This window comes from Rhinolophus sinicus, chromosome X, assembly GCF_036562045.2.
Source record: "Rhinolophus sinicus isolate RSC01 chromosome X, ASM3656204v1, whole genome shotgun sequence".
Lineage (NCBI taxonomy): Eukaryota > Metazoa > Chordata > Mammalia > Chiroptera > Rhinolophidae > Rhinolophus > Rhinolophus sinicus.
This window is the reverse complement of record NC_133768.1, coordinates 112,313,067-112,336,017: the sequence shown is the minus strand read 5'-3', so window position 1 is coordinate 112,336,017 and position 22,951 is coordinate 112,313,067. Positions and strand designations below refer to the sequence as shown.

The following is a 22,951-nucleotide window of genomic DNA, read 5'->3' as shown; positions in this document are numbered from 1 at the left end:
TCTGCCATGTGGGAAGTCATCAGACCCCACGTCCTGAAGAACGCCCACCTTCATGTCAGCCACTCCTTGCCTAGAACCTGCAGGTGTGGCACAGGCGGGGTTTTGCCAAGAGCCTCTTACTCTGTACATTCTGTACATGAGGTCGGGGGCAGGTACATGTACAGCCCATATGAGCAAGGGATCAGCTGGTGTTATAGAAAGAGGGTCACAGGTACCCAACTAGTGGACCTGTGTGCACTTTGGCTCCAATGAGAAAGACTCTTCCCACGAAAGAGGTTTGTTAATCTGGGCCCCCCTCCCACTTCCTGGCAGCAGAAAATACAGCCAAGCTGCCAGAAAGACTGCAGTCACCGGGTGATCAGCTTGGATGTTTCACTGCTGTTCCCAGGGTTGACAAGCAGAGAAACACAACTGCCTGTGGTTCCTATCGCAGATGCCAAAACACGGAAGTGATCCGTGCCAGTCCACACTTCCCAGAAATACTAAAGAATGAGGTGGGGCACCCAAAAGACGGCCCCAGAATCGACCAACCCAGCAAACATTCCCTGGTTAAGAGAAGTGAAATTTGCAGCACTGAAGGGAAATCTCGCTGTGTAAGCAACAGAATTGGGGGAGGAGACATTTGATGAAGACCCTTTCTAAACCCCCTTTTAGTCAGTATCATTAGATAAACATCCTTTTCAATGATAAAACCCAAGTCATTTCTGGCCCTTTTCCTGGAAGAGCTTTTTGTTGCTGTCAGGTTACAGGAACAGCAGTAAGAGGCCATATTCTGGGCATGAAGCCCAGGACTCAAAGGGAGGCTCTAGAGAACATCTGGTGTGCTTGATATATAGGAGCCAGAACTGCATGTGTGTGTTTGTGTGCGTGAGTGTTTCTCCTGTGCTGACTCATGGCATTGAAACCTCTGTGGGAACACCCCCACCCTTCTAGCCAGCCAGTCTACACACACCCCTTTGGCTCCTCCTTGATTCAAATGATAGGTCAAAAGGAAGAAGAAAAACAAATTCAAGAGTTGCTCTCAAGCATCTAGAATTCTCTGCATCCAATCTCCTGGGAAGAAAAATTGACCTCAGCCCTGACTCAGTTCACTACAAACTGGACGGTCCTCTGAAAGCACCAACTTTGAGTCTTTGGGTAAAACTGGAAGAAACAAGTCCATAAGGACTGTGGACTTTGCCAGAGGCGGGGGGCTGACAACTGGCAGTGAAAACAGAAAGATGGCAGGCCCGAGGCCCAGCATTCAAGCAGACCCTGAGATTGAGCTTTTTGTGAAGGTAAGTTTTCTAGCTACAATAACAGGATACAGAATGTATTATTTCTTGACACTGGACCTCAGCTTCTAAAATAAGTCAACATTTGGGCTAGAAATAGGAAATAATTTTGTAATTATATTGCTATTCTGAGTCATTAAAGGATGTCTGGGTGTTTGGTTGCTCTCAGATAACAATAGGAAAACATCTCATCTGGAAAAGGCAAGGACATATGGTGGAAAGAACACTCGGCTGATTGGTAGTCAGAGTAACTCAATTGCATTCTTAGTGGCTTCTAGGCAAATCCCTCCCTCCCTCTGGACCTTTGTTTCTCCATCTATACAATGAAGGAGGCTGACAAAATGATCCTTAATGCTTCCCAGCTCTCCCAATCTGTGTTATTTTGAGGGAGGTTTGGGAAGGCCTGAATGGGAGGAGGAAATGGCCACTAATAGCCTGGGAGTTCCATTACCACACATAGCCCAGATAGGGCTTTCTAAAATTCTCCCCAATGGGCAATGATCAGAGCAGGGTCGTGTGGACCGTATGGGAGAAAAAGCCAGGATTCTGTGTGTCTCTTATTGAATAGGAGGCATTTTAGAATGGTGTGCTTCCTCTTTATGATCTACCCTGGTGTTTTGTTTTGTTTTGTTTTAACTTTTGAAAAAAGCCCTGTGGAAAACCCCTAAAGCAGGAGAAAGGAACATGTGTTTCTAAATGAGCTCATCAAGAAAAAGAAATAATTGTGTATGGGTTATTCCAAGCAGGAATTACATCGTTTCCTAAATCCTTGCTTATATTAAGTATTTTATCTCTACATGTTCATTGACTATTGATTGGAAGTATCCGGGATGATAATAATAATAATAACAAACTATTATATCATTCCTAGTCCTTTTTAAAACAGCTTACATATATTTTCTTGTTTAATCCTAACAACTTAGGTGATGTAGTATTAATAGTAGCATCAGTAGTAGTACTAGTCGTAGTTGTGGTAGTAATATAGTAATACACATCACTGCAGTGATACCGTCCTCATCATTTCTAGATATGTAAGCTAAAGCAATAAAGTTTAAGGAACTTGCCCCTCAAACTATATAGTATGTTCTTGATGACATACAAAAACATAAAATTAGGTGTGCTTAGCAAATGTTAGCTTAAACATCAGTTAGCCAAAGTAATATTTTTACAATCATTTTCAAATATTTAACAACTGGTCACATATATACACCAAGGACATAATCAACCTGCATTTTCAAAATTATAGGACAGCGACCCTTGAATTCCTGCATAGCAAAGTAATCTCAGTGTTTGCTGGACTTCAGGGCATGAGAGCTACTTGTCCTATCTCTGGATTCAAGCAAAAATGTGCAGCTCAGACATGACATAAATACACCCTAATTTTCTAACTGGCCATTTATATCTACCAATTACAAACCAGAGGTAATGTCTCTTCATAGGGTAGCTAAAGTGTTTCTTTTGCCTAAACTGTTTATTCAATCTAACCACACTCCTCCAATCAGTGCTTGCCATCGATCTGTGTGTTTATCTTTATAGACTCTCCATATCTGGGTTGTAATCTAGACAGAAGTTAGAAAATCATACGTTGGATGAGCAAATGTTGAATTAAATAATAACTTTCTGGTTAAAATAACTAATCAATTATTGAGTATTTACCGTATGGCAGGCATTGTGCTACGTGGTTTATTATTAACCATATTTTATGAATACAAAAACTAAAAGAGGAGCTAAGTAACTTTGTCCAAGGTCACACAGCTAGTGAATGACGGGGTTGGGATTCCAATCCTTTAAAATAGTTGTGTCTAATCTTATTCAATTGTTTTCAATTTGGCAAGCTTTTTAGTAAAATTTTCCAGAATCTCATCACTTGGAATATTTTAGAGGCAAGCTTATCCAATGACATTAACACAAATTAAACATTTTCTGGAATAATCTTGAGTACCACCTGGTCTAGGTTTTTGTTTTGCTTTGCTTTGCGATGTTCCACAGATCTCCAGAAGTTTAATAAAAGATAGTGGGAAGGGGGCACAAGAATTGAGAGGGATGAAAAATATTGATGAGTAATTTTTAAAAGCACTGCTCTTTACCAATGGTATCCCCTTTATAGATAATGTGGCATCTTTCTAAAGATTAAATGAGTCTGTGATTTTCCCAGCTACCTCTGGCTGTGGCTTAAAAACCCTACCACAACTTCTTCCCCATACCACTGATGTGATTCCTATAGGGGATGAAGTACTCTCCTCTCACCATTAAGAATTTATAGCACACCACCTATGTGTTCCATATAGTCACTCAAAACATTGCCTTTCAGGTCTGAATGATTTGGGCAAGATTTATATCCAGGAACTAAGAACAAAGGATTTCTAACATACATTTTATTTTATCTAAGTGCACAGTTTATCTTATTGAAGTGGTGCTCATTGTTAAACTCTACCAAACACTAAAATTAAGTTTTAGTAGATTTGTACATAAACTTATAGCATCAAACATCTGGGCCAAAATTTTGAATACAATATTTTGTCAAAAACATTTTATCTATGTGGGAAAGAATAAAGAAATGACACTTCTTTATTACGTCGTACACCTGAAATCTATGTGATTTTACTAACAATTGTCACCCCAATAAATTTAATGAAATAAAATTTTAAAAAAAAAGAAATGACACTTCTTGAATGTGCAGACAATTTTCAAACTCTTAGAACTATCATAAAGACTACCATAAAGACTGATTTAAAAAAAATCCAACAAAGCCATTAGATGGGAGAAAGCAATGTTTAAGAGTATGGGTTCTGGAGTAGACAGTTCAGGGTTTGCTTTGTGAAAGGAATACATATGCCTTCAGCTCTTGTCTAGCTGAGTGTACTTGAGCAAGCTGGCTTCTTTGAGCCTCAATTTCCTCATCTGTAAAACAAGAGTCATCACAGAATCTACCTAGCAGGATTGTCTTCATTGCAAGGAATAAATGAAACAAAGGTGTAAAACACAATAGTTGTTAAAAGCTAACACTCAATGAATCTCAGATACTGTGGCTATTCCTATTTTTCATGTTTAGAAACTTAAATCACAAACACAAAGAGAAATAAGTTGTTTGGATGAATGACTGCATCCTGTCTTTGGCAGCTAAAGACACTTAAAAGGCAGGTAATTTATCAATTAGGCTAGGAAATTTGCATCCTAAATTTTTATGTGATGGCACTTTAAATCGGTATATTATAAACAGAAAAAAAACTACAGTTTTCCTGTAAAACTTTACTGCATTTCCCCCACACCTCACTGTTTTGCCTTCCTTTTGCCAAAGGCGATCCACCCTTCCTGCTGTATCTATTATCAGAGTCCATTTTTCTTCCTGTCTCCCACCCCAATCATGTTTCCACTCACTAACCCCAGTTCTGATTGCATCCTTAGTCTGACTTCTGTTACAAAAGAAATGCAGCTGCCAAGGTTGGTTGCCTCTTCCAATCCCTGTTCACTCCCTGACACCACAAAAGAACAACAATAAACATTATTTCCTCTGTCACACCCACTGCCAGAGAAAGGAAAATGTACCTAAAAATTAGAATTATGCCCATGGCTTCTGGGACCTTAATATTCCTACAAATGACAGATCAGAGCAGCTATTAGAGGAAGTACCTTTATTTCCTTCCACAGAAGGAGGCAAAGGAGATTCAAGAGATGAGAGATGTTGATGGCTTGGACTTGGAAAGCTAGCACCTAACAGAGTCGGATGGATAGTTAGCATCGAATAAACATTGAATGAATGAATGAATGGTGTAATAGCCATGGCAAATGAGAAAATTGAACTTATTTGGAGATATTTATAAGTAAAACTGACAAGAAATAGTAGTTGGAGTCAATATTGGAAGTGAAGCAAAAGGATTATTCCCAAGTTTCTAGTTTGGTCAGCTGGGTGGATGGTGTCTTGTCTGCTCCGGCTGCCATAACCAAATACCACAGACTGAGTGGCTTAAACAGCAGACATTTATCTCTCATCGTTCTAGAGGCTGCAAGTCCAAGATTACGGTGCCAGCATGGTTGGTTGCTGGTGAGAACTCTCTTCCTGGGTTATAGATGGCTGCCTTCTCACTGCATTTTTGAATGGGAGGTGCAGGGTGGGGGCAGGGAGAGCACTTTGGTCTCTTCTTATTAGGGCATAATCTATCATGAGAACACCATCTTCATGACCTTATCCAAACGTCATTACTTCCTGAAGGCCTCACCTCCAAATACCATAACATTGGATGTTAGGGTTTCAGCATATGAATTTTGGAGGGAACACAATTCAGTCCATACCAAAGTGGCAGTGACATTCACAGGATTAGGAGCCCTAAAGAAAAGGTAAGTCAGTGTATAGAATAAAGAAAAGGGAAGGCATTTAGTTTGGGACATGTTTAGATTGAGGTATCTAAAACCTGGATCTCCCCTGAGGACACTATATCAGCTATAACCCTCTCAAGATATGGCTGCCTTTTCATCCTCCTCTCACTGAGCCTGGAGGTGGGGTAGGTTTCCTTCAGGTATCCTTGCTCCTCATCCTCATTTCCAGACCATTCTAATGCCTCAATCCAGAGAAACACCTCAGTTGAGTCTCACTAAATCAGACTAAGGCACCAACTACCCCTTCTTGTCATAGTAGTCCTCCAAACCCCAGGTCACTCTCCCTTATTTATTGAGGATTTTAACTCCTGGGTCATTCTTACTCTCGTCAACATTATTCCTATCATAATTCTTGGTGATTTTAACATCTACACAGATGACCTTTGCAAAACTCTGACTTCTCAGATCTTTGAGTTCCTCTTCTCCAGTGATCTTGTCCTTCACCATCTCTCAGGCACCCCCTTCCATGTTCATGCCCTGCCCTTTGCCACTGCAGTGTCTGCAACACCTTAAAAATATCATTTGAAGGACTTATTTTTTTTATTCTGCTTTTTGAACTTTTCTATTTCAATACATTTTATTGTAGCATAATTTACATAAAATAAGATGCACCCATTATAAATGCATCCAATGACTTTTGACAAATATATACACACATGCAACCACCACCCCAATCAAAATATACTGGGGGCACCAAAAAAATGTATACAAGTGGACGCTTTCATCAGTGTTGCTCAAGCAGCAGTTCGCCATAATCAGAAGTGCCTGGACGCTGATGGGAACCACTTTGAGCACCTCTTGTAATTGCTGGCATCAAACGTGACTTGTATTCATCTTTTGTTATCGGTATATTCTGAGTATTACAATTTTAATATAGTTTTCCTTTCTTAAAATCTGTATACATTTTTTGGCACCCTCTATAGAATATTCCCATCACCTCGTAAAGTTCCCTTGTGTCTCTGCAGTCAATCAGTGCAGTCTTCCCCACCTTACCCCACTGCTCCCTTGCTAGGCAATCACTGATCTGGTTTCTGTCAGGATAGACTGCTTTGTATGTTCCATAGATTGAATCATGCAGTATATACTTATTTTTTGGTCTGGCTTCTTTCACTCAGCATAGTTATTTTGAGATTTGCTCGTACTGTGTGCATCAATAGCTCATTCCTTTCTGTTGCTGAAGTACTCCCTTGTCTGGATGTACCGTATTTGTTTATCCATTCATCAAATGAGGGACATCTGGGTTGCTTCCAGGTTTAGGTTATTGTGAATAAAGTTGCTATAAACACTCATGTATAAGTCTTCCCATGGTCATATGCTTTCATTTCTCTTGGGTAAATACCTAGGATTAAAACTGCTGGATCATATGGTAGATAACATTTTTAACTTTGACAAACTCTTTATTAAGTAGTTGCACTACTTTACACTCCCAACAAGAGTCTATCAGTTGTTCCACATTTCTGCCAATACTGGGTATGGTCAGTCTTTTTTAATTCCAGCTATTCTAATGTGTGTGTACTGGTAATTCATTGTGGTTTTAATTTGCATTTTCCTGATGACTAATGATGTTGAGCATCTTTTCATGTCCATATTTACCATCTGCATATCTTTTGTAAGTGTTTAAATCTCTTGCTTATTTTTAAGTTGGGTAGTTTGTTATTGAGTTGTAAGAGTTATTTATTCATATATTGTTATATTCTGGATATAAGACATTTTTCATTTTCTTAACAGTTCTTTGGAAAAGCAGAAGATTTTAGCTTTGATGTAGCCCAGTTCATTGAATTTTTTCTTGTTTCTCCCCCACTTTCTGGATCCCAGCCACGCTGACTTTTGTTCAGTTCCTCATTCATGCCACACTCCCACATGCTGCAAGACCTTTGGGTAGGCAGTTCCCTCTGTATAGAATGCCCTCTTCATGCCCATTCGCCTAGTTAACTCTTACTTGTCCTTTGAACTCTGTTCACATGCTACGTCCTTAGGAAAGCCCTCCCTGACAGACACCATAGAAACTGCATTTCTCTGTTATACACTCTCATAACATGCATGTCCTTTCTTCAAAGAATTTATCTCGGTTTGAAAGTGAGATTTAATTTTAGGGACAATTTATTCATCTTAATACTGGTTTTTCACATATATAATGTGTGGTTTATGATAAATCTATAATTATTTGTTCAATGAATATTGATTGGGAGAGTGAATGAATGAATGAAGAATAGAGTCCACAGATAAACTCAAGTATGTATAAAATTTCAGAGCCAAAAAGTGTGTTGTTTTCAATCAGTGGGAGAAAGATAGGTTTTTAAATGAATGGTGTTAAGGCAACTATTTGTAAAACATATTAAAAATATTAAAACTGGAGTCCCAATATACTTCTTATGCCAAAATAAATTCCAAATAGATGAAATAAATGCAAAAATTAAACCATAAAAGCACTAGAAGAAAACAACTTTATAGAAAAAAACAATTTTTTTGTAATCTTGATATATATAATGGCTGTATAAGATCAGAAAAACCAGACTGCACCGAGGAAAAGAATAATAAGATTTTATGTAAAATTTAAGTTCCACATGAGACATGTTTTTAAAATTACATGTAACATGTATCAAAAAGAGGTAATTTCTTTAGTATACGAATAATTTTTCCACATCAAAAAAGAAAAAGTCATCACCTTAGTAGAAAAATGTAAAATTGTCATGAACAAACACTTCGTAAAATAAGGAAATCAAATAGCCAATGTACATATGGAAAATACCTTTCAGGAAAGAAATTTGGCAGCATTTATCAAAGTGGAAAATGCACATACTTTTTACTTAGCCTACTCATTTTAAAGATTAACTTTAAAGATATAATCTCAGAAGTGGAACAAGTTATATGCCAAAAAATATTTGTTGCTGAAGTAAAGTAGCAAAATTTTTGGAATATCTGAAATGTCCAATAGGAAATGGTTATATGAATTCTGATAATACATAATTTATTATTATTGTTATTATTATTTAGTCATTACTCTTGTAATTTTACACACAATGAGATTATTTGATTCACTATCTCTCTCTGCCCACAGATGGTAGAATCCGTGAGATTGAGAACTTTTAACTTTGTCTCCAGCAACTAGCTCATTTTCCAGTAGGCACTCAATAAAAACTTGTTGAGCAAACGAATGAATGAGACCTTTCTTTATCTTACTAGGCTGGAAGTGATGGGGAGAGTATTGGAAACTGTCCTTTCTGCCAACGCCTTTTCATGATCCTCTGGCTTAAAGGAGTTAAATTCAATGTAACTACTGTTGACATGACCAGGTAAGAGAAACCAGGACAGGTTTCATTCTAAGGATTGAAATTGGTAGATACCAATACAATGTTGCTGTTTATATAATGTGTACCTTCTCTAGAGGACTAACTCTGCTTATTTTCAATGATCGTAGGAAGCCCGAAGAGCTGAAGGACTTGGCCCCAGGTACCAATCCTCCCTTCCTCTTGTATAACAAGGAATTGAAAACTGACTTCATTAAAATTGAGGAGTTTCTAGAGCAGACCCTGGCTCCTCCAAGGTACAGCATTTTACAAGATATTATTATTCTTGAGATCATCTATTTCATTGGCCTATTTATTGCAGATTGAGGATTCTTACTTTTAGACATCTAATTCTTTTTTAATGTCAGACCTCTGTTTTGTTATCTTTCTGGAAAAGTTTGCAAAGATCCCCTTGATAATTCCATATATGATTAGAAAACTTTACTACTGTGTTTCCCAAAAAATAAGACCGGGTCTTACATTAATTTTTGCTCTAAAATATGCGTTAGGGCTTATGTTCAGGGGATGTCATCCTGAAAAATCATGCTAGGGCTTATTTTCTAGTTAGGTCTTATTTTCAGGGAAACGCAATACAAAACTATTTAATATATGTAAAACTATTAAAACTTTATGAGACGCAGGTAGTGTATTAGGAAAGGGTAAATGACAGCCTTGGAAACCTGGGAAAGGAGGTAAATTAGGGCCACATTTCATTTCAGCTACATTATATGATCCATAATGAAGTTTGGGGGCACCTACACTGATAAAAATCAGACCTGTTTTATTGTAGAGCCCTCAGAAGTTCTTCAATTTTGAAATAGCCTTTAATTATTCAATCTGATCTCTTAGCTCTGTAGGTTGGAAAAATATTATGTCTATTATGCATGAACTTCCCCCTCCAACTTCAAATACAAAAAGACAATAGATATAACATTTCAAATTATTTTTTAAATGCACAGCATACCTAAAATAAGAAAGTAAATTCTCTTTGGTCTATAAATAGAGAAATAACCCCTGGTAGGCAGGAGTGCGGGCATGGGGTAATAACCCTGTAGAGCCCATGAGACTGATCATGACTAGGTCTTCACATCACTGATGCCATGAGGGCAGGATATGCCCAACACCAGGGCTACAGTCCAACAAACATGTCTCACATACTTTAGCCAGAGGCCAGAATTGCCCTGCCTGCCTACACTTGTCTATACACACACACACACACACACACACACACACACACACACCCAGGATAGTGTCTGGAAACAAGAAGCCTACTGTATTCATTTTTTTTATTGCTGTGCAACAAATTACCACAAACTCATTGTCTTAAAATTACATTCATATATTATCTCACAGCTTCCATTGGTAAGGAGTCTGGCTGTGAACTTAAAATTGTTCTCTGAAGTCTTAATCATAAAAATATGTCTATACAATAGTTTAGTGGTTACCAGAGGATAAGGGGGGTGGGGGGTGGGAGATGAGGGTAAGGGGGATCAAATATATGGTGATGGAAGGAGAGCTTCTTAGATTTTTAAGCACCTACTTCAAGTTTGTCATATAAGTGTTGAGTCTTATTTTGTTATTTTCCCCTCCTGCATCCTCCTCTACTACTTCCTCCCCTCACATTATCTGCTCCCTAATATTTTCTTGCTCCCAAAGGTAACTAGTGAGAAAAAAAACTATTGTGTATTTTTCCATGCCTTTTTCTAGGTTCATATAAGCATAATAATAATAAACATAATTTACATTATCAATATTGCATCTTGCTTATCTCACTTCAAAGAACATTGTAACATCTTTCAACTGTACTGGTGTAGATTTAATTAATCTTTTTTTGTTTTTGTTTTTTATTAAATTTATTGGGGTGACAATTGTTAGTAAAATTACATAGATTTCAGGTGTACAATTCTGTATTACATCATCTATAAATCCCATTGTGTGTTCATCTATCTGCATAATAGTCCAAATCACAGATGTGCAACAAGTTGCTATACTATTCCTCTACTAATGGACATTCCCTTTCCTTCCAGTTTTTTACCACTACAAACAGCGCTATAAGTAACATCCTTGTTCATATGCCCTTATGTACTGGTGTTTTCATTCCTATGGAATAGATTCCCAGGAGCAAAATTCAAATGGTATATACCTTCAAAATTTTTTACTCCTTTATTCATCAGTATATGAGAGTATACTTTTCCCATATATCTATAACACTATGTGTTATCACTTTTTAAAAAATTTGTATCAATCTGATATGAAAGGCCTGGGGAAAATGAGGATAGGATACTTGGGAGATACTTAGGAGAATAAGGGCTTTAAAAAGCTTTCATGTATTCTAGGGAATCTAGAAGTCTATGCACATGCCCAGGTCTATACCTATGCTAGAAAAGACCTGAGAAAATCCTAAGCTCTCATTTCTGGCTGAACTTCAGGCACCATGAAAGCAGAAAGTGAAAGCTAAGGCAGAGTTGCAAATGCCCAGCTCAGCATTGAAGGAGTGCCCCAACACAGACCCAGCCTGCAAAGACTGGGAGAGTTTTGGAGGGGGAGTTGTTTGTTTGTTTTGGTTCCAGGAGTTTAAGGAAATCTCTGTCAAATCAGTAACTGACCAAAGATAATGGGACAAAGAATTTAGTAGCCATACACAACAAAAAACACAGTCTTTATGAAATTACTTCAGAAAATTCACTAAGCAAATAAACAACAATGCCCACAACAAGAAGCAACAACAAAACATGGGGAAGGCAAGAATCTGATTTCCAGAGTTTCTACGTTATTATATTCAAGTGTCCACTTTTCAAGAAAAAAATATATGGGGCATGTCAAGAAACAAGAAAGTATGGCCTGTTCACAGATGAAAAAAATAAATTAATAGAATGGACATTCTGGAGTTGAATAGTATAATAACTAAAATGAACAATTCACTAACGGGTTTTAACAGCAGATTTGAACAGATGGAAGGAAGCATCAGCAAACCTGAACATAAGTCAATTGAGATTATCCAGTCTGGGGAAAAGGAAGAAAATGAATAGAACCTAACAGACTGTGGAATACCATCAAATGTACCAAGATACACATAATGGGAGTCTGAGAAAGAGAGAAGACAAAGAGAGGCAAAAATAACATTTGAAGAAATAATGGCTGAAAGCTTCCCAAGTTTAGTGAAAGACATAAATCCACACATTCAAGAAGGTCAATGAACTCCAAGTGGAATAAACTCAAAGAAATACATTATAATCAAATTATCTAAAGCCAAAGCCAAAGATAGAATCTTTTTTTAAAGTAATTTTCTAAACACTTCATCTGTCTATGTGTATCTTTTATTCTATTTTATTTCAGTTTTTTAAACTTTTATTTATTTTAAGTGTGTTTTTCCAGGACCCATCAGCTCCAAGTCAAGTAGTTGTTTCAATCTAGTTGTGGAAGGCCCAGCCCACAGTGGCCCATGTAGGGATCGAACTGGCAACCTTGTTGTTAAGAACACCGCACTCTAACCAACTGAGCTAACTGGCCGCCCCCAAAGACAGAATCTTGAAAGCAGCAAGAGTGAAATGACTCATCGTACAGAAGGAATCTTCAGTAAGAGTAACAGATGCTTTTTCATCAGAAACCATTGAGGCCATAAGGCAGAGAGACGACATATTTATTAAAGTGCTGAAAGAAAAAAATCAACCAAGAATTCCACATTTGGCAGACCTGTCCTTCAAACATGACAGAGAAGTTAAGACATTCCACATGAACAAAAACTGAGGGATTTTGTTGCTAGTAGAACTGCTCTACAAGAAATGCTATAGGGAGTCATTCAGGCAGAAATGAGAGGCCACTAGACAATAACTTTAAGTCATATTAAGAAATAAAGAACACCAGTAAAGAGCTAAAGAAAAGCACATGATTGTCTCAATGATGTAGGGGGGGAAAGCATTTGACAAAATCCAACACCATTTTATAATACTCAACAAAATAGGAATAGAAGGGAGCTTCCTCAACCTGACAAAAAGCATCTACGAAAAACCCACAGATAACATCATACATAATAGTGAAAGATTTAAAACTTTCCCCTAAGATCAGAAACAAGACATGGAGCTGTTTTTGCCACTTCTATTCGACATTATACTGGAAATTGTAGGCAGCACAATTATGCAAGAAAAAAATAAAATGCATTCAAATTAGAAAGGAGGATGTAAAACTATCTCTATTTGCAAATGAAATAATTGCTTATGTAGAAAATCCTTTAAAACCCACTGAATTACTATTAGAACTAATAAACAAATTCAGCACAGTGGCAAGATACAGATCGACATACGAAAATCAATTGTATGTCTATACACTACCAATGCATAATCCAAAAAGTAAAGTAAGAAAACAATTCCACTTTAATAACATCAAAAATAATAAACAGGAACAATAAACAAAAATAATAAATAGGAACGAAATTAGGAAAAGAAAACCTTGTACACTGAAAATTGCAAACCATTGTTAAAATAATTTAAAGAAGACCCAAATAAATGAAAAGCCATTCACATTAGTTTCTTAGGGCTGCCACAAGTAAGTGGCTTAGAACAACAGAAATCTGTCTCACAGTTCTGGAGGCTACAAGTCTGAAGTCAAGTCTAAAGTCAGCAGGGCCCTGCTCCCTCTGAAACCTGTAAGAGAAGAGTCCTTCCTTGCCTTTTCCTAGATTCTGGTGGGTTTCCAGCAATCACCGGTGTTCTTTGGCTTATAGATGCAAAACTCAAATCTTGCATCTGCACATGACATTCTCCTTGTGTCTCTATCTCTTCACAAGATGTTCTTTTATAAGGACACCAGTAATATTGGATTAATGGGCCTACCTTACTCCAGTATGGCCTCATCTTAACTAATTACATCTGTAACGATCTTATTTCACAATAAGGTCACATTATAAACTACTGGGAGTTTGTGACGTCAACAACTTTTTGGGGGGTGAGACATAATTCAGCCCATGCAAATATCCCATGTTCATGGATTAGAAGGCAATATTATTAAGATAGAAATACTCCCCAAAAAAGATCTACTGATTAATGTAACCCCAACCAAAAATCCCTTTTTTTTTTTGCAGAAATGAAAAAGCCAATCCTCAAATTCATATGGAATTTCAAGAGGCTACAAATAGCCAAATAGTCTTGGTAAAGACAAACAAAGATGGAGGACTCACACTACCTGATTTCAAAACTTACTGCAAAGCTACAGTAATCAAAGTAGTACAGTGCTTGTAGAAAAATAGACTTATAGATCAATGCAATCGAATTGAGAATCCAGAAAATAAACCCAAATATCTGTGGTCAACTGATTTTCAATAAGAGTGCCAAAACCATTCAATGAGGAAAGAACAATCTCTCCAACAAAAGGTGCTGGGACAACTAGATATTCACACGCTAAAGAATACAGTGAGACCTTTACTTCACTCCATATACAAAAACTAACTCAAAGTGTATCAAAGACCTAGATATTTGGGCTAAAACAATAAAACTCTTAGAAGAAAACCTAGGGGTAAATCCTTAGAACCTTGTATCTGGCAATGGATTCTTAGATATGACACCAAAATCACAAGCAACAAAAGAAAAAAATAGATAAATTAGACTTCATCAAATTAAAAACTTTTGTACATCAAATAATACTATAAAAATGAAAAAAAAAACACAGAATGGGAGAGAATATTTACAAATTGTTTATTTTATAAGGGTCTAGTATACAGAATATATAAAAACTCTTACAATTTAACAACCAAAATACAAACAACCTAAATCTGGGTAGTGAACACACAATGCAATACATAGATGATGTATTAGAGAATTGTACACTTGAAACCTATGTAATTTTACTAACCAATGTCACCCCAATAACTTTAATAAAAATGATGATGATGATGATGGACAAAGGACTTCAGTAAACATTTCTCCAGAGAATATACACAAATGGCTAATAAGTACATGTAAAGATGCTAAATGTCCTTAATTATTAGGGAAATGCAAATCAAAACCACAATGCAATACCACTTTATACCCACTAATATGGCTATCATTAAGAAGTAGAAAATAAGAAGTGCTGACAAGGATGTGGAAAAATTGCAATTCTCATACATTGCTGGTGGGAATGCAGCCACTGTGGAAAAGATTTTGAAAGTTACTCAAAAAGTTCAACATAGAGTTAGCATGTGATCCAGGAATCCTTTTCCTACGCATATACTGGAAAGAACTGAAAACAGGTATTCAAACAAAAACACATACAAAAATGTTCATAGCAGCACTGTTCGTGCTAGTCAAAGGTGAAAACAACAAAAATGTCCATCGACTGATTATTGGATAAACAAAATGTGGTCCATCCATACAATGCAATATTGTTTGGCCATAAAAAGCAATGAAGTACTGATACGTACTAGAATAAGGATGAACCTCAAATCACGCTGAGTGAAAGAAGCCAAATACAAAAGGCCACATATTGTACGATTCCATTTATATGAAATGTCCAGAATAGACAAATCCATAGAGACAGAAAGATTAGTGGTGCCAGGGGCTGGGAGGAGGAGTGAATGGGGAGTAACCGCTTAATGGGAACAGTTTCCTTTTTGTATGATGTTGAAGTCCTGGGACTAGATAGGGATGAGGGTTGCACAATATTGTGGCGGCACGAAAATCCACTGAACTGTACACTTTTAAATAGTTTAAATGGTGAGCTTTATGTTATATCAGTTTTACCTCAAGAAAAAACAGCTTTTAGTTGAAATTGCATTGAATTTATATTACTATTTGAAGACATTTCATTTTTGTGCTGTGAATTTTTCCCATCAGAGATTATGGTTTGTGTATTGGTTCGATACCATCTTACGTTCTTTTTTTTAATTGAGATATAATTGTCATACAACATTGTGTGAGTTTACAGTGTACAACATGTTGATCTGATACAGTTGTATGTTGCAATATGATTATCACCATAGAGTTAGCTGACACCTCTATCACATCACATAGTTATCACTGCCTTTTTGGGTGAGAACAGTTAAGATATAGTCTCTTAGCAACTTTGAAGTAGATAATACAGTATTGTTGACTGTAATCACTCTGCTATGGATTAGATTTCCAGGACTTATTTCTACTGGTTGCAAGTTTTTACCCTTAAACAACATCTCCCCAATTCCCCCACCCACAACCTCTGGTAACCACCATTCTACTCTCTGTTTTTACAAGTTTGGCTTTTCTAGATTCCACATATAAGTGAGATCGTACAATATTTGTCGTTTTCTGTCTGACTTATCTCACTAAGCATAATGCCCTCAAGGTCCATCCATGTTGGCGCAAATGGCAAAACACTAATTCAAAAAGATATATGCACCCCTGTGTTCACTGCAGTATTATTTACAACAGCCAAGATATGGAAGTAACCTAGGTGTCCACTGATAGATGATTGCATAAAGAAGATGTGGTAAACATATACAACAGAATATTACACGGCAACAAAAAATAATGAAATCTTACTATTTGTGACAACATGGATGGATCATCTTTTTTTTAATATTTGCTCTTTTTATTGAGGTAACATTGGCTAATACCATTATTTAAGTTTCAGATGTACAACGTTGTAATTCAATGTCTGTATACATTACAGCATGTTCACCACGAAAAGTCTAGTTTCCGTCTGTTACCATGTTTGACCCCCCTATACCCATTTTTCCCTCCCCCACCTTCTTTCCCCTCTGGTAACCACCAATCTGTTATCTGTATTTACAAGTTTGTTTTTGTTTTGCTTGGTTCCTTCATTTCTTTCTTTTTTGGGGGGAGGGAGCATTTATATTCCACATGAGTAAAATCATATGATGTTTGTCCTTTTCCTTCTGACATTTCACTTAGCATAATACCCTCAAGGTCCATCCATGTTGTTGCAAATGGCAATATTTCATTTTTTTATGGCTGAGTAGCATTCCATTGTATATATGTACATTTTCTTTATGCAATTATTCATTGAAGGACACTTAGGTTGTTTCCATGTCTTGGCTATTATAATGAATAGTGCTGCAATGAACATAGGGGTACACATATCTTTATAAATAAGTGTTTTCAAAATTTGGGGATTGCTGGGTGATATGGTAGTTGTATTTTTAATTTTTTGAGGAACCTCCATACTGTTTTCCATAGCGGCTGCTATGGATAATGGATGACGGTCCCCTTAACTCCACAGCCTCTCCAGCACTTGTTATTTCTTGTCTTGTTGATGATAGCCATTCTAACTGGTGTGAAGTGGTATCTCATTGTGGTTTTGATTTGCCCTTCCCTAAAACATTTTACCATTTAATATGATGCTTTCTGAATGTTTTTGATGAATACCTTTTATCAAGTTAACAAAATTAATGAATTAATTTAATCATTTGACAAATATTTACTGAAAACTTACTAAGCATCATATATTATTCAAGGCACTTGGGACACATTAGTGAATAAAATGGGCAAAAACTTTCTAGCCTAGTAGACCTTAAATTCTAGTTAGGGAAGACAGTAAATAAGCAAGATAAAAAGCAAAAATATCAACTATTTTAGATGATGATAAATACTAACGAAAAATAAGGCAAGGATGGAAATGTAATGGCTCTGTGCGATGTCGGGGGGATAGTGGATGGGGGGAGGGGGTGCACACAGTGTGAGGGATATAAATGATAAACGTCTAAGTTTTGCTTTGTCTTGTGCACCTGAAACTAATAAAATTTTAAAAATAATAATAAAAAAAATAAGGCAAGGAAGGGAAGTCGTGGGTGTTAGGGACAGGGAGAGGTTTTAATGTTAGATAGGGTTGCCAGAGAAAGGCCTCACATAAGAGGAGCTATCGGAATAAAAAAACTGAAAGAAGAGAGGAAGCAGGTCATGTGTATATACGAAGGAAGGCACTCCATTTAAGGGCAGACCAAGTGAAAGGCCCTGGGGTGGGAGTTTGTCAGGCCTATTTGAAGAACAGCAGAGAGGCCAGTGTCAAGTGAAGTGTGTGAGGAACAGAGTAGGAGGAGATGAGAACAGAAGCACAGAGAGGTAAGGTGGGTCAGATCACATCCATCTTCGTAGGCCTCTGTGAGGACTTGGGCTCTGAGTCTGCATGAGGTGGGGACATTGCACAGTATTGAGTAGGGGAGAGACGTGCTATGACTTACGTTTTCACATGATTGCTGTGGCAGCAGGTGGAGAATAGGCTGGTAGTATGCGAGACAAGCACAGGAGTGGGGAAGATAGTTACAATGCTGGTGGACCAGGAAGAAGGCAGTGCAGGTGGTGACAAGTACGCAGATTCTGGGTACACTGTGAAAGGTAAACTGGCTGGGGCTGCTCATGAATGGAAGGTGGGGATGGAGAGAAAGAGAGGAATCAGGTAAGGTGACTGGCCTGACCACTTCTAGTTGCTAGTGAGGTTTTTAATGATTAGGAATTGATTTTCACTGAATATTTTCTGTGCATCTATTCGTGATCATATGGTTTTGCTTATTTAATTTGTTAATGTGGTGAATTACATTCTTACATTATTTTACTTTATTATGCTAAATGAACTTTGTATTACTAAGAAGAGGACACCTTGGCTACCTTTTTCCATCCTCTTTATTCCTTCACTTGTTTTGTAAGTTATAGTATTTAACCATATTTTTTCCTAATACTTAACTTTGAAAATGTATTACCACCATATCTTATGTCAAATAGACTTTTAGGAGCTAACTACCATTTGAAACATTGTTTCTACAGGTAAATGAGCTTTGAATACACCTGGTATCCCAGTGAACTTAAGAAACCAAACTATTCTGAAATTGGGAAAAATACCTATTTCCAGTCAGAGATTTCTCAGGACCTTCAGTTTCCAGCACAATTTTCTGAACCTTTCCTTCTCAGTAGAATGCAAGCTAGGACACCTGGTCGCCATCGTCTTATGTGTGAATGACAGTGCAGTGATGTTTCTTTTTAAGGTACCCTCACTTGAGTCCCAGGAACAAGGAGTCCTTTGATGTGGGCTGTAACCTCTTTGCCAAGTTTTCTGCCTACATAAAGAATACACAAAAGGAGGCAAACAAGAGTAAGATACCTTTCTTTAAATCTCTCTGTTTTTCCCATTCACTTGCTCATTCACACATTGTCACTCAGCTAAAATAGGATTTTCCTGAATGTATAGTATATGTTGGAGAATACTCTTCCTCTCATTCTCTACTCTGTCCTCTGAAATTCCCTTGCATGAAATTTCAGGAGTTTTAGATCCCAAGAGTCCATATAGAAATTTCCAGTTTGGCTCCAGGAGAGCACTGGCACGCCGGCTGTAAATGCACTGCAGGACTGGATTTCTTAGCTGCCTCCGCCCAGTTTTCCCAGTCTTCTACCCCTTTAAGGTTTCTTAAACCACAGCAGCCGCCATCCCTCACAAACATTCTTGAGGATTACTCTCCTCTGAGTCATGAAAGCTATCAGTCTCTGATTCCACTTTCCAACTCTTCTATTTTGGGTGATAACATATATAACATTTTTTTTCCTCTTTGACGCTCTTCCCAATGCACCTCCTCAAGAAAAGTCCAAAAATATTTTCACTCACCACTGGATTAAACATCTGATTTTGTCTTATCAGTGGGTAGTTGAGCATTCTAGTTAACTGTTTTGATTTTTAAGAGCAAGTGTAAACAATGTGTATGGATAGAGATGTCTAAATGTGTAAAAAGCATGTTGAGAATGCATTTAGTCAAAGGACAATACATTTATAAGTAACCCTGACTTCATTGCCTCAGATTTCGAAAAAGCTCTGCTCAGAGAATTTAAGCGTCTGGATGACTACTTAAACACCCCACTTCTGGATGAAATCGATCCAGACAGTGCTGAGGAACTCACAGTTTCCAGAAGATTGTTCTTGGATGGGGATCAGCTGACACTGGCTGACTGCAGCTTGTTACCCAAGCTGAACATTATTAAAGTAAGTCTATAGGGTTGGCTGGAGGGTTTGGGAGTTGCCGGCATGAAGCACCATGACCATTCAGTGTGAGGTTGTTTTATGATGGCCTTGTCATCATCATTATGCGTAGCGTGTATCTCCTTTCTCTCCTCAGAGGAAAAATCCATGATCTCCTCTGGGACACATACAAACCTCTTGTTTCCTTCTTCCTATATGAGGTGTTTTGCACTGTCTTGTCTATAAAACAAGAATAATCTTATCCATTTCACAGAATTTTTGAGAAAATTAAATAAATTAGGACACGTAAAATGCTTAGAACAGCATTTGGATCATAACAGGTGATAAATAATGTGAGCTATTAATATTATTGTGATAATGTAATCATTAACAAATTTGTATTGAACAGAACTATTTTATCTCAGCTCCTGTGCCAGACACAGAGAATACATAAAGAAATAAGGCACAGTTGGGACCCTAAAAACACTCTTAGTCCAGTAGGGAGATACGTGCTCTTTTTCTGTGCTTCCTTCTTCTAAATATTCACAATTAAATGCAGCATAAATATAGACATGGTTGAAAGCATATAGCTTTGTCTACATTGGTACACAAAGTATTAGAGTAGGAAATCCAAGATTCTTTAAGTTTATTTTGAAGTACTTCTTGTGTAGATAACATGTCCACAATGATCTTGACTTTTGAGATATGTTTTTGCACTCTGGGCACGTTATGATGCCTTTTACTACCAACTTCTTTTTGCTCTTTTTTTTTCAAAACCCTAGGTTGCTGCCAAGAAATATCGTAACTTTGACATTCCAGCAGAATTCTCAGGAGTCTGGCGCTATCTCCACAACGCCTATGCCCGTGAAGAATTTATCCACACATGTCCTGAAGACAAAGAAATTGAAAATACCTATGCAAGTGTGGCTAAACAGTAGTTAGGACAGCTCTTCCAATAGAAAAGCTCTCTTTTGACTTGTTATCATATTAGAAAAGTTTTTGGAAATAAGAATATGGAAAATACTGCTTTCTCGGTCCAACTCTCTTATGGGGCGGGGGGGAAATACTGTATTTTCTGTATCTAGTTAGTCCAAACTACCTGGCCAGTGTGTATTTTAAAGGTCTTTGTATTCTTGCTTCATTTTCTGTATTCCTATGGCATAACCACTGCAGTCATAACCACTGAGATCTTAAATGACATGGAAAGCATCAAGATCTTTTGCTATTTCATTGAATTCCTAGAATGTATCATGTATGTGTAAGCTCAACAGATGGCTGAAGTTACAAATGATGTAAGTAGAGTCACAATCTCAAAACGCTGCTTAGAAACAATTCCATCTAAATCATTAAAACAATTTCACACTTTTGTTACTTTAATATATGCATTGGTTTATTTCTGATATGAATAATGAAATCAGAGAGTGAGCGTATCAGAAGCAAATCCTACAAGGATGATTTTTTAAAAAAATCAACACTAGGAAGAGATCAAGACCAGCTGGTGTGAGAGTGGCATTCAGCACCTGGAAATACGGCTGCCTCACAGAGACGAGAATGTGACCTGTCTGACTAGATTATACTGTTGTTAAATGAACAAGCATTCATTAGATAAAACATAATAATAATACTTTTTCAAAGCTCAGAAGCAAACGTATGGCAAAGTTGCAAAGTGAATCTGATTTTTTATTCAATAGAAATAAAAAGGGAACTAAGATAATCACAGTTTCTACAGAATTTAAAACATTTCATTACGATATGTATTCAAATTTACATGTTAAAATACAGTCACATCACTCAAATCTGAAAACAAATGCTGAACTCAACCCTTGGTCCTTCAAAGTAGAAACAAAGTTCAAAAGAGGAAGACACGGTCTTATTTTAGGTTTTAGGGGAAGGGTGGAGCTTAGACAAATTTTAAATGAAGCACTGTTTTTATAGGTTCAAAGCAAAGTATGACAATAAGTGAAACGTTCAGAGTTCTGGGCATAGGAAGGGCTCCTGTTCTTGGAAACTACAGAGTTAATTTTAAGATAAATGCGTAATGTAGGCTCCCCTCTTTCCTGAGAAATTGTACCTGGTAGAGTTGCGGCTTCTCTGAATAGCTCAAATCCTTCTATTTTCACTGATACAACTTCAAAGAGCAACGTTTTTTTAAAGATCTATGATTTTAAAGAACATAGCTTCTTGGTACCATGCCCTGACACTCATTAATAGAAGCAAGCAGTTTTTACAGGTTTCACCACACTTAAAGTGTGTTCCTGTCACCACAAAGCTCCAGCACATAGCAAGATGGGCAGTTGTGACAAGTGTTATTCAACTCTATAGGTACTGATACGGCTCAGAATTATCCTCTTAGACAAAAGGATTATTGTCTTCTTAGATACATCAATACAATTCAATTCAGTAACTACTTGAGTACTTACTATGTTATTAATTAGTATTTAGTTATTTAATACTCACAACAACCCTAAGAAATGTGTAAAAACACAATTCTGCCTCATGCCAAAGGAACGGTCCTTGTTCTCACAAAACACACAGTTCAACAATCGAGACAGGCACTCAGACATGCAATCACAATACATACGTGTTATGAAAAGAGTAAGCACAAGGTTACATAACAGAAGTACATCTTTATGTGTATCCCCAGCCTGACCTCAAACAAGTTCTGTTTGGTCATATAGTCTTTGCATAGTACAATCTCTGTGAAAATTCTGAGATATTTTTTTATGAGCAGGTAAATATAGGCCTTATGTACACACATTCTTTTCCAACCGGGGCAGATACATTACTCCAAGGTGGGGTCCTAGATGAATGTAGCACCAGCAACCTCTTCCTCTACTGATGTAAATTACTCAACATGGAAAAGGAAATATTAACCCACTGGACTCACATTTTTTAAAAAGAAAATGGATTTTTTTTTTCTTATTAGGAATAGGGATTCCAAAGATAGAGGAATGTATGAAAACTTACTTTCTGATAAGGTGGCATTTATGATCAAGGGTGGGACACTATAACACAATTCAGCCAAGTTCTTTGCCACTTCGTAACAAGAATGGTTTTTCTTCCCATTTCCTATAATATGTTTCTCATTTCCATCAGAGATCTCACCAGAAT

At 37.1% G+C, this 22,951-nt stretch overlaps 1 protein-coding gene across 1 annotated transcript; it reads left to right on the top strand.

Annotated features, from left to right (window-relative positions):
• Positions 1-898: 898 nt before the first annotated feature.
• CLIC2 (chloride intracellular channel 2) lies at positions 899-21,217 on the top strand. Its single transcript, XM_019716091.2, has 6 exons — positions 899-1,277; positions 8,832-8,941; positions 9,067-9,192; positions 18,879-18,985; positions 19,683-19,864; positions 20,623-21,217. The coding sequence occupies exons 1-6, from the start codon at positions 1,221-1,223 to the stop codon at positions 20,776-20,778; spliced, it is 738 nt and encodes a 245-aa protein (XP_019571650.1). The 5' UTR covers positions 899-1,220; the 3' UTR covers positions 20,779-21,217.
• The last annotated feature ends 1,734 nt before the right edge of the window (positions 21,218-22,951 follow it).